At 46.7% G+C, this 12,103-nt stretch overlaps 1 protein-coding gene across 7 annotated transcripts in view; it reads right to left on the reverse strand.

Moving 5' to 3' along the window:
• Nucleotides 1-12,103, reverse strand: part of LOC118372431 (ephrin type-A receptor 3-like) — a 230,768-nt gene that overhangs the window by 101,919 nt on the left and 116,746 nt on the right. For all 7 annotated transcript variants that reach the window (XR_008077269.1, XR_008077267.1, XR_008077268.1 and 4 more), the window contains exons 7-9: nt 6,747-7,082; nt 3,278-3,390; nt 2,461-2,623 (exon numbers count right to left, since the gene is read on the reverse strand). Coding sequence is in view for 4 of the 7 variants with exons in the window: in XM_052476502.1 (XP_052332462.1) it covers nt 2,461-2,623; nt 3,278-3,390; nt 6,747-7,082 (612 nt within the window). In the remaining 3 variants the exon portion in view is untranslated. The remainder of the gene's footprint in view (nt 1-2,460; nt 2,624-3,277; nt 3,391-6,746; nt 7,083-12,103) is intronic.

Raw genomic sequence — 12,103 nt, forward strand, 5'->3', positions numbered from 1 at the left:
CCGTAGCCAAAACCTTAACCACTCGGTTTTAACCCTGCAACCACACGGAATTAACCCTGTGACCACGTGGTAATACAGTGTCAAAAATAGATCATCGTAAATACTTAGAATTTCTAAGGAAAACAATTAGATCTTGTTGCGACCACAGCAACAACAAAAGAAGTTCAACAAAAATTACAATTTAAAAACCGTCATTAATTGCATGACAATTAATTATTACCCAAAATTCCATAATCGTCACAGCCCTAGTTGAATTTGAGGCAATGTCATGAGCTGGATTTTCATGTCCTTCCCATATGAGACTGAAAGACAGTAGAAAAAGGGAGGAGTAAGCAGAGCTGGGAGATATATCCTCTTTTAAGGTATGTCGTTAAGGCATACCGGTATGGATATTTACAATACCGTATAGAAAGATATTTTTGTGCACTGCTAAATAAATGAAAAGTTATATAAATTGGACAACTTTACTGTCATCTTTGTTCTAGTTTGGTTTGCTATAAAACAATCAGAATGGAGAAAGACCGTTAAAACGCTTGGGCCAAGTCAAAAGTTTGGACACACCTACTCATTCAAGGATTTGCCTTTATTTTTACTATTTTCTACATTGTAGAATAATAGTGAAGACATCAAAACCATGAAATAACACATATGGAATCATGTAGTAACCAAAAAAAGTGCAAACAAATCAAAATATATTTTTGATTTTAGATTCTTCAAAGTAACTATCCTTTGCCTACATGACAGCTTTGCACACTCTTGGCATTCTCTCAACCAGCTTCACGAGGTAGTCACCTGGAATGCCATTCAGTTAATTAACAACTGTGCCTTGTTTTTTATTTTATATTTCCTGTATTTAACTAGGCAAGTCAGTTAAGAACATATTCTTATTTACAATTGCCCCAGCAGCGTAAATGTGTAGAATTTCTTTCCTTTTTAATGTCTTTGAGTCAATCAGTTGTGATGTGACAAGGTAGGGATAGTATACAGAAGACATCCCTATTTGGTAAAAGACCATGTCCATATTGTGACAAGAACAGCTCCAACAGTCCATTATTACTTTAAGACATGAACGTCAGTCAAACTGGAACATTTCAAGAACTTTGAAAAAACCATGAAGCGCTATGATGAAACTGGCTCTCATGAGGACCGCTACAGGAAAGGAAGACCCAGAGTTACCTCTGTTGCAGAGGACACGTTCATTAGAGTTACCAGCCTCAAAAATTGCAGCTCAAATAAATGCTTCACAGAGTTCAAGTAACAGACACATCTCAACATCAACTGTTCAGAGGAGACCGTGTGAATCAGGCCTTCATGGTCAAATTACTGCAAAGAAACCACCACTAAAGGACACCAATAATAAGAAGAGACTTGCTTGGACCAAGAAACATGAGCAATGGACATTAGACTGGTGGAAATACAGTGCCTTGCGAAAGTATTCGGCCCCCTTGAACTTTGCGACCTTTTGCCACATTTCAGGCTTCAAACATAATAAGAATAATTTTGCGCGCCCAATTTTTCAGTTTTTGATTTGTTAAAAAAGTTTGAAATATCCAATAAATGTCCACTTCATGATTGTGTCCCACTTGTTGTTGATTCTTAAAAAAATACAGTTTCATATCTTTATGTTTGAAGCCTGAAATGTGGCAAAAGGTTGCAAAGTTCAAGGGGGGCGAATACTTTCGCAAGGCACTGTATGTTGTTTAGTCTGATGAGTCCAAATTTGAGATTTTTGGTTCCAACATTAGTGTTTTTGTGAGACACAGAGTATGTGAACGGATGATCTCCTCTTGTGTGGTTCCCACCGTGAAGCATGGAAGGGGAGGTGTGATGGTGCTTTGCTGGTGACACTGTCTGTGATTTATTTAGAATTCAAGGCACACTTAACCAGCATGGCTACCACAGCATTCTGCAGTGATACGCCATCACATCTGGTTTGTGCTTAGTGGGATTATTATTAGTTTTTCAACAGGACAATGACCCAACACACCTCCAGGCTGTGTAAGCTATCAAGGCAAATGGTGGCTACTTTGAAAAAGCTCAAATCTAAAAAATATTTTGATTTGTTTAACACTTTTTTGGTTACTACATGATTCCATATGTGTTATTTCATATTTGTGATGTCTTCACAATTATTCTACAATGGAGAGAATAGTAAAAATAAAGAAATACCCTTGAATGAGTAGGTGTTCTAAAACGTTTAACTGGTACTGTATTTAGAAACTTGTTTCATTCAGAAACCATCAAATACAGTAAAAAATAAGACAAATATTTCGCTACGATATTTTGTCCATATCGCCAGCCCTAGGACTGCCCTAATGGAGGTGAAGAGGTAGAGGTGAGATATTGCAGAGGTAAAAGAAGAGAGGAGAGAAGGAAGATGAAGAGAGTCCAGAAGAGGATGATAGGTGGAGACAGAGATAAATAAAAAGACACAGCAGAGAGAGAGGAAGAGGAAGAGACCTTCGTGGCTGGTCTCCAGTTCTATCTCTCCTCCATAGTTGCCGTATCCCCCGTCGGTTCTAGCTCGGACACGGAACACATATGTAGTACCAGGCTTTAGACCGTCTACAGTCATCACATTGGACCTGGTCTTTAGGACTGTGTAGTTCTGCTCTCTCTGGTTCTAATGGGAGAGGAAGAGAGAGAGAAAGATGGAAATAAATAGATGGAGAGAGAGAGAGAGAGAGATGTTAAGTGAGCGTGTGTGTCAGTGAGAAACCTCCTTGCAGTGCCTATGATACCTTCTCTAATGAGAGGAGCTCCACTACACTGATTAACACTGTTAATGTGGAATATTACCACTGATCCCTGCCAATAACACACACACACACACACACACACACACACACACACACACACACACACACACACACACACACACACACACACACACACACACACACACACACACACACACACACACACACACACACACACTCTCACACTCTCACGCACACAAAGACACACAGACACACACACACTTCCCACTCCTCTCTTCTCTCCTTCTCTTCATTCACGTTCCTGTTTTATTTAGCCTGCCTGCTGCACTTGGCTGCACTTGGTGGACATACACTTCCCTTTCGGGGCCATTCAATGTGCAGAGTGAGCTAAATCAAGTGCACTCCTGTGCTTATCAGATCCATTAAACACTGGCTAGAGAGTCCACACTGGGATTTTCAGGTCTGAGTGTGACATTAAGTAAGAAGAGAAGAGAGGGATGAGATGGGAGGAGAAGAGAAGAGAAGGAGAGAGAAATGGAGGTGTGTATGTGACTCACCTTCTCATAATAAATGACTTCATACTCCACTATGGCTCCATTGGGTCTGTCAGGGCCCTGCCACGCCAGAGTGATACTGTCCTTACTCCTCCTCTCCTTCAGGACCACACTCACTACAGAGAGAAATAGACAGACAGACAGACAGACAGACAGACAGACAGACAGACAGACAGACAGACAGACAGACAGACAGACAGACAGACAGACAGACAGACAGACAGACAGACAGACATACAGACAGACAGACAGACAGAGATATAGGTTAACCACACTCACTACAGAGAGAGAGAAACAGACAGAAAGAGTTACAGACAGATATATAGGTTAACCACACTCACTATAGAGAGAGAGAGAGAGAGAGAGAGAGAGAGAGAGAGAGAGAGAGAGAGAGAGAGAGAGAGAGAGAGAGAGAGAGAGAGAGAGAGAGAGAGAGAGATTGAAGGGGGGAGTGGAATTTAGGGGGAGAGAAAGGAAGAAAGACTACCAGGAGAAAAGGAGAGAGACTGTGGGGGAGGAATTAGAAAGGAATAACGAGGGAAGAGAGAGACAGCAGGGGAGGAAGAGAGTGAGGAAGAGAGATTTATAGATTGATTACCACTGTGCTATAATGACAGTTCTATGCAGAGTGTAGAACTTAGCTAATGAAAGAACAAAGAGGGGGTCACATACTGTATGTGCACATGTGTATGTAATGACTTTGTGTGTCTGTATCTGTACGTGCGTGTGTGTTCATGTGTGTGTGTGCTGAGTAAGCCGATGGGTGTCTCTGAGGGGTTCCGTGGTATACATCGCTATCTCTTCACTTTCACCCCCTCATCACAGAGTGCTCGGTGGACACAGGTAGGAATGTGTTTGTGTGTGTGTGTGTGTGTGACATGTTGAGATGAGCAGTGTGTGACAGCAGGGGAGACGTGGAACTGTTAACGAGGTTAAATGTCCTCTCCTCCTCTCATCGCCCCTCTCCTTTACTCCCACTCCTCTCCTCTCCTCCTCTCCTCTCACCTCCTCCTCTCCTCTCCTCCTCTCATCGCCCCTCTCTCCTTTCCCACTCCCACTCCCTCTCCCACTCTCCTCCTCCTCCCTCTCCTCCTCCTCCTCCTCTCATCTCCTCTCCTCTCCTCCTCTCCTCCTCTCCTTTATCCCCCCTCTCCTTCCTCCTCTCCTCTCCTCCCTCCTCCCACTCCCACTCCTCTCCTCTCCTCCTCCTCCTCTCCTTTACTCCCACTCCTCTCCTCTCCCCTCTCCTCTCCTCCTCTCATCTTCTCCTCTCCTCTCCTCCTCCTCTCATCGCCCCTCTCCTTTACTCCCACTCCTCTCCTCTCTCCTCCCTCTCCTCCTCCCCACTCCTCTCCCTCCTCTCCTCTCCTCCTCTCCCACTCCTCTCCTCCCTCCTCTCATCGCCCCTCTCCTTTACTCCCCACTCCTCTCCTCTCCTCCTCTCCTCCTCCTCCCTCTCTCTCCCCCCTCTCCTCCCTCTCCCACTCCTCTCCTCTCCTCCTCTCATCGCCCCTCTCCTTTACTCCCACTCCTCTCCTCTCCTCCCTCCTCCTCTCCCTCCTCTCCCACTCCCTCTCCTCTCCTCTCCCCTCCCTCCTCTCTCCTCCCACTCCTCTCCTCTCCTCCTCTCATCGCCCCTCTCCTTTCCTCCCCCTCCCCTCCTCTCCCACTCCTCTCCTCCTCTCCCACACCCCTCCCTCTCCTCTCCTCTCTCTCCCCACTCCCTCTCTCCTCCTCCCTCTCCTCCTCTCCTCCCATTCCTCCTTTCTCTCCTCTCCTCCTCTCCCAATCCTCCTCTCTCATCTCCTCCTCTCCTCCTCTCATCGCCCCTCTCCTTTACTCCCACTCCTCTCCTCTCCTCCTCTCCTCTCCTCCTCTCCCACTCCTCTCCTCTCCTCCTCTCCCACTCCTCTCCTCTCCTCCTCTCCCAATCCTCTCCTCCTCTCCTCTCCTCCTCTCCCACTCCTCTCCTCCTCTCCCACTCCTCTCCTCCTCTCCCAATCCTCTTCTCCTCTCCCCTCACCTCCTCTCCCACTCCTCACCTCCGATCCTACTCTTCTCCTCCTCTCCCAATCCTCTCCTCGCTCCTCACCTCCTCCCCCATCCTTACCTCCCACTCCTCTCGTCCTCTACCACTCTTCTCCTTCTCTCATCACCCCTCACCTCACCTCCTCTCCCTCTCCCACTCCTCTCCTCCACTCCCAATCCTCTCCTCCTCTCATTCCCCCTCACCTCATCTCCCATTCCTCTCTTTCTCTCCTCTCATTCCACCTCTCCTCCACTCCCAATCCTCTCCTCCTCTCATTCCCCCTCACCTCCTCTCCCAAACCTCTCATCACCCCTCACCCCCTCTTCTACACCTCTCCTTCTCTCATCCTCTCATCATCCCTCACCTCATCTCCCACTCCTCTCCTCGCCCCTCTCCTCCGCTCCTTCTCTCATCACCCCTCACCTCCTCTCCCACTCCTCTCCTCCTCTCATTGCCCCTCTCCTCCTCTCCCACTCCTCTCCTTCTCTCATCACCCCTCACCTCCTCTCCCACTCCTCTCCTCCTCTCATTGCCCCTCTCCTCCTCTTCCACTCTTCTCCTCCTCTCCTTGTCTCCTCCTCTCATCACCCCTCACCTCCTCTCCTACTCCTCTCCTCTCCCACTCCTCCTCTCATCACCCCTCACATCTTCTCATCACCCCTCACCTCCTCTCCCAATCCTCTCCTTCTCTCATCACCCCTCACCTCCTCTCCCACTCCTCTCCTCCTCTCCCACTCCTCTCATCACCCCCCTCACCTCCTCTCCCACTCCTCTCCTCCTCTCATTGCCCCTCTCCTCCTCTTCTACTCCTCTCCTCTTCTGATTGCCCTTCACATCTTATCATTACCCCTCACCTCCTCTTCTACTCCTCTCCCACTCCTCCTCACATCTTCTCATCACCCCTTACCTCCTCTCCCACTCACCTCCTCTCCCACTCACCTCCTCCCCCACTCCTCACCTCCTCTCACACTCCTATCCTCCTCTCATCACCCCTCACCTCCTCTCCCAATCATCTCCTCTCACCCCTTACTGACACATCCCCTACACGGACCCCATTACTTACATTCACACTCCACATCCCCCTCAACCTTTCCCACACACACACACACACACACACACACACACACACACACACACACACACACACACACACACACACACACACACACACACACACACACACACACACACTCATTCCATATATGTGGCTGGATCCAATGAGCAGCAAATGGAAACAAGTAGTAATTGAGAGTCTTCAGCAGAGTCTGATAAGCCTGATGCATAGTCATGAGCCCTGGTTGAAGGGCTTGGGCTCATGTGTGTGTGTTAGACAGTAGTCCAGTGAACATTACGGAGTGGCATTGACTGCTTCAACACTGAAGCTGTAACGTGTGTGTGTCTATATGCGAGCCTATGCATATATGTATGGCTGTGAGTTCCTACCTGTCTGGCTGGTGGTGACATTAACTATCACAGCTCCTCTGGGTGTAGGACTCAGGTCAGAAACTCCATTCAGGCTCTCAATGGTGAAGCTGTAATTGCTGTGTGGCTGCAGGTCAGTGACCATCACCATAGTCACAGAGAGACCAAACTGCCTCGGCACAAAATGTACGCCGTTACCACAGGGCGTGCACTTCCTGCGGTCGCCGGAGCACTTCCTGCAGTGGAGGCTGTAGGTGATGTCGCCTCGGCCTCCCATGTCAAGAGGGGGACTCCATTCTAGTGTGACACACGTCTCGTTGACAGTGGAGATGGGGTTCTCTGGAGCAGAACAGGGACCTGAGGAGGAGAGAGGGGCGAGGCGGTGAGTGTGTGTGTGTCTATGGTGTGTGTCTATGGTTTGCGTCTATGGTGTGTATATGTGTGTATGCGTGTGCATGTGTGTGCATGCGTATATGCATATGTGTCTTCGTGGGTGCTGGGATGATAAATGGTGGTTCAGGCTCTGAGCTGATGACATCTCATCAACAGCAAGAGGAGTAGTGAGGCCCAGGGGGCCTGTAAAGCCTGGGCCTTTCCTGATCAGGCTGCCCAGTGGCAGGCCTCTGTAATGGGCAGCAGGTTAGGGCCAGGGGGAAATAGAGGCTGCCTATCTGATGACAGCAGATGATGTGTGACAGGCAGTCTAATGTATGCCCCTTTCTCTGTCGTCCTCTCCCTTCCCCCTCACATCCTCTCCTCTCTCTCTCTTTCTTTCTCTCTCTCTCTCTCTCTCCCTTCCCCCTCAAATCCTCTCCTCTCTCCCCTATCCTCCTCTCCCTTCCCCCTCTCCCCTGTATCTCTCCCTTCCCCCTCAAATCCTCTCCTCTTTCTTTCTCCCTTCCCCCTCACATTCTCTCCTCTCTCCCCTATCCTCCTCTCCCTTCCCCGTCGCATCCTCTCCTCTCCCCTCTCTCTCGCTCTCTCTCCCTTCCCCTTCACATCCTCTCATCTCCCCTTTCCTCCTCTCCCTTACACTCCTCTCTCACCCCTATTTCTCCCCCTTTTCAACTCTTTCAACACCTCTCCTCTCCCACATCCTAACCTGTCCTCACCTTTCAATCCACCCAAACAAGCTCATCTCATCACCTCCTTCTCAGAGAGAGAGAGAGGCAGAGAGATTATAGCATGTAGAAAGAGAGTGATGGAGAGACAGAGAGATTATAGCATGTAGAAAGAGAGTGATGGAGAGACAGAGAGATTATAGCATGTAGAAAGAGAGTGATGGAGAGACAGAGAGATTATAGCATGTAGAAAGAGAATGTGGAGAGACAGAGAGATTATAGCATGTAGAAAGAGAGTGATGGAGAGACAGAGAGATTATAGCATGTAGAAAGAGAGTGATGGAGAGACAGAGAGATTATAGCATGTAGAAAGAGAGTGATGGAGAGACAGAGAGATTATAGCATGTAGAAAGACAGTAATGGAGAGACAGAAGATCGACTGAGCGACAGGCATATGTACCTGTGTATGCGCTGGTGTGTGATGGTGTGTGATGGTGTGTGTGTGTGTGTGTGTGTGTGTGTGTGTGTGTGTGTGTGTGTGTGTGTGTGTGTGTGTGTGTGTGTGTGTGTGTGTGTGTGTGTGTGTGTGTGTGTGTGTGTGTGTGTGTGTGATGGTGTGTGTGATGGTGTGTGTGTGTGTGTGTGTGTGTGTGTGTGTGTGTGTGTGTGTGTGTGTGTGTGTGTGTGTGTGTGTGTGTGTGTGTGTGTGTGTGTGTGTGTGTGTGTGTGTGTGTGCGTGTGCGTGCGTGTGTGTGTGGCGAGGACAGGTGACATCTGCAGAAGTCGTTTCTCATTTCCAGCTGATATCCCCTGTCACATCACACCTGCTGCAACGATGAATGTGATTGATCTGGGATTGACTAGGTGTACTTGTGTGTGCCTCATAATCTCTTCCGCTCTCTCTCTACCCCCCTCTACAATCCTCTCTCTCTCTACCCCCTCTATAATCCTCTCTCTCTCTACCCCCCTCTATAATCCGCTCTCTCTCTACCCCCCTCTACAATCCTCTCTCTCTCTACCCCCCTCTATAATCCTCTCTCTCTCTACCCCTCTACAATCCTCTCTCTCTCTACCCCCCTCTATAATCCTCTCTCTCTCTACCCCCCTCTACATTCCTCTCTCTCTCTACCCCCTCTACAATCCACTCTCTCTCTACCCCCTCTACAATCCTCTCTCTCTCTACCCCCTCTACAATCCTCTCTCTCTCTACCCCCCTCTACAATCCGCTCTCTCTCTACCCCTCTACAATCCTCTCTCTCTACTCCCTCTACAATCCGCTCTCTCTCTACCCCCTCTACAATCCTCTCTCTCTCTACCCCCCTCTACAATCCTCTCTCTCTCTACCCCCCTCTACAATCCTCTCTCTCTCTACCCCCTCTACAATCCTCTCTCTCACTACCCCCTTCTACATTCCTCTCTCTCTACCCCCTCTACAATCCTCTCTCTCTCTACCCCGCTCTACAATCCTCTCTCTCTTTACCCCCTCTACAATCCTCTCTCTACCCCCCTCTACAATCCCCTCTCCCTCTACCCCCTCTATAATCCTTTCTCTCTCCCTCCATCCGCCTCTCTCTTCTCTCTCCCTCTTCTTCTCCCCTCTCTCTTTTCTTCTCCTCTCTCTCTCTCTCTTCTTCTCCTCTCTCTCTCCCTCTCCCCCCTCTCTCTCTCTTGCTCTCTCTCTGTAGGAGATGCATCAGGATGTGGTTTGTGGTTGGTGCCCATCGATGCCCAGTATCTCCGGTAGACTCAGACAGACAGATTTAGAAACAGACCCTATACAGGAGCATCACTAAGTATCAGAGAGTATCAATGAATCATGGTATCAGTGTCATCTGATAGAGTCAGGCTGTATCACAACTGGCCATGATTGGTAGTCCCATATTGCGGCGCACAATTGGCCAAGTGTCGTCCGGGTTTGGCTGGGGTTATCATTGTAAATAAGAATTTGTTCTTAACTGACTTGCCTAGTTAAATAAAGGTTAATTAAATAAGTACAAATAAAATTGACGTACAAGGGCGATGCACACAAGTTGGTGGCAGAATAAGGGGAGTTCTTACAGAACGCCAGCAAAAAAGCCTCTATTTGCACGTTGCTTGTGAGTGCATTTCACACTACTTTGGATTATAATTAGATTTTAAGGCTCGTATGACTGTCCTGCTTAATATAATGTTTGTGTCATCGTTGAAAATCAGCTGCATTATATATATAAAAAAACACTTAAACCTCAACCAGTAAAAAGGCTCTTTGATGGCTTTTGATCAATGAGTGTTAGCATTCAGCTAACAACTGCTCCATCCAAAATTGTTATTTTGCAAAGATCACAACCAAATATAATCTTAGTGACTGTTTCAAGCAAGAATCAAAACATCATTGTAAGCATATGAGAAGCATATGTAAGCACTCAAAGCTATGATGCGGGCGTGCCCCAAGGGTCAATACTGGGGTCCCTCCTGATCAGCCTGTACATTAATGATCTGCCTTCTGTCTGTACTGGGTCTCAAGTTCAAATCTATGCAGATGATACAGTGAAATATGAGCATGCAGAGAGCAAACAACAAGCTACACAAGAACTCACTACTGCAATGGTCCAGGTTACAAAGTGGCTCAGTGACTCATGTTTGCATCTCAATGTGGAAAAAAACTGTCTGCATGTTCTTCACAAAGAGGGCTTCAGATGCTACTGAGCCAGATGTCTATATGTCAGGGGAGAATCTCCAGGTGGTATCTGATTTTAAGTACCTTGGCATCATACTTGATTCTAACCTCTCTTTATGTGAAAAAGGTAATTCAGACCTAGCTAATTTCCAGTTTATACAAAATTGTTTTGAATATAGAGGTAGCAAAACTGTACTTCAAATCTATGATACTCCTCCACTTAACATACTGCTTGACTAGTTGGGCCCAAGCTTGCTGTACAATGTTAAAACCCATTCAGTCTGTCTACAAACAGGCTCTCAAAGTGCTTGATAGGAAGCCCAAAAGCCATCATCACTGTTACATCCTCAGAAAGCATGAGCTCCTGAGTTGGGAAAATCTTGTGCAATACCCCAACGCATGTCTTGTATTCAAGATCTTAAAAGGCCTGACTTAAATGGCCTTTCCACTCAGTACTTTTGTTAAAAAGAAAAATCAAACATATAGCATCAGATCCACAAGGTCTGCCATGAGAGGTGACTGTATAGTTCCCTTAAGGATAAGCACATTTAGTCAATCTGCTTTCTCTGTGAGAGCTTCCTATGTTTGGAATACACTGCCATCAGACACACTGCACCACCTATCACACTTTCACAAAAAACATGCAGACATGGCTAAAGTGTCACGCCCTGACATTAGAGATCCTTTTTATGTCTCTATTTTGGTTTGGTCAGGGCGTGAGTTGGGGTGGGCATTCTATGTTTTGTGTTCTATGTTTTCTATTTCTTTGTGTTTGGCCGGGTATGGTTCTCAATCAGGGACAGCTGTCTGTCGTTGTCTCTGATTGGGAACCATACTTAGGTACCCTTTTTCCCACCTGTGTTTGTGGGAAGTTGACTCTGTTTAGAGCACTTTGCTTTTGAGCTTCACGGTTGGTGTTTGTAGTGTTTATTGTTTTGTTTGGTGTCATTTTGATTTAAATAAAGAAAATGTTAGGGAAGTCGAGAATTTAAGCAGCTTTTCGCAGCTTTTTGTTAAAAATTGCGCAACATTTCAGCGCACTGCTATTCATGCCAGAAATATAGTATATGCATATGATTAGTATGTGTGGATAGAAAACACTCAGACGTTTCTAAAACTGGTTAAATCACGGCTGTGACTATAACAGAACGTGCATTTCATCGAAAAGTGCATGAAAATCTGATCACTGAAAATGGAAATAAATATCCATGCGCGACTTCAAGGAATTGTTCAAAGTGAACCGAATTAAATTAGGCCGAGTTTGCAGTGCCTACAGCTTCCACACGTTGTCTAGAGTCTTGTCATTTGATTCAGCTTTGATTCTTGGTCAAACCGAATCAAGGGAACCGATTCCCTCCGGTCTCCGACCGGATGTTTTGGTCGAGCTCTCTCCAAGACATTTTTTCGAGACGGACATCTATAGAATTTACATCGCCTCCTGATGAATTTTATCGGTTATTAACGTGTACTAATACCTAAAGTTGCATTACAAAAGTATTTCGAAGTGTTTTGTGAAAGTTTATCGTCAACTTTTTTAATAAAAAAAAATGACGTTACGTTAGAAAAAGCAATTTTTTTCCGTTGTTCACACAGTATTCTTAGATCGATATCTAGGCTATATATGGACCGATTTAATCGAAAAAAGACCCTGAATGATGTTT

The sequence above is a fragment of the Oncorhynchus keta genome, chromosome 23 (genome assembly GCF_023373465.1).
Source record: "Oncorhynchus keta strain PuntledgeMale-10-30-2019 chromosome 23, Oket_V2, whole genome shotgun sequence".
NCBI classification, from domain to species: Eukaryota; Metazoa; Chordata; class Actinopteri; order Salmoniformes; family Salmonidae; genus Oncorhynchus; species Oncorhynchus keta.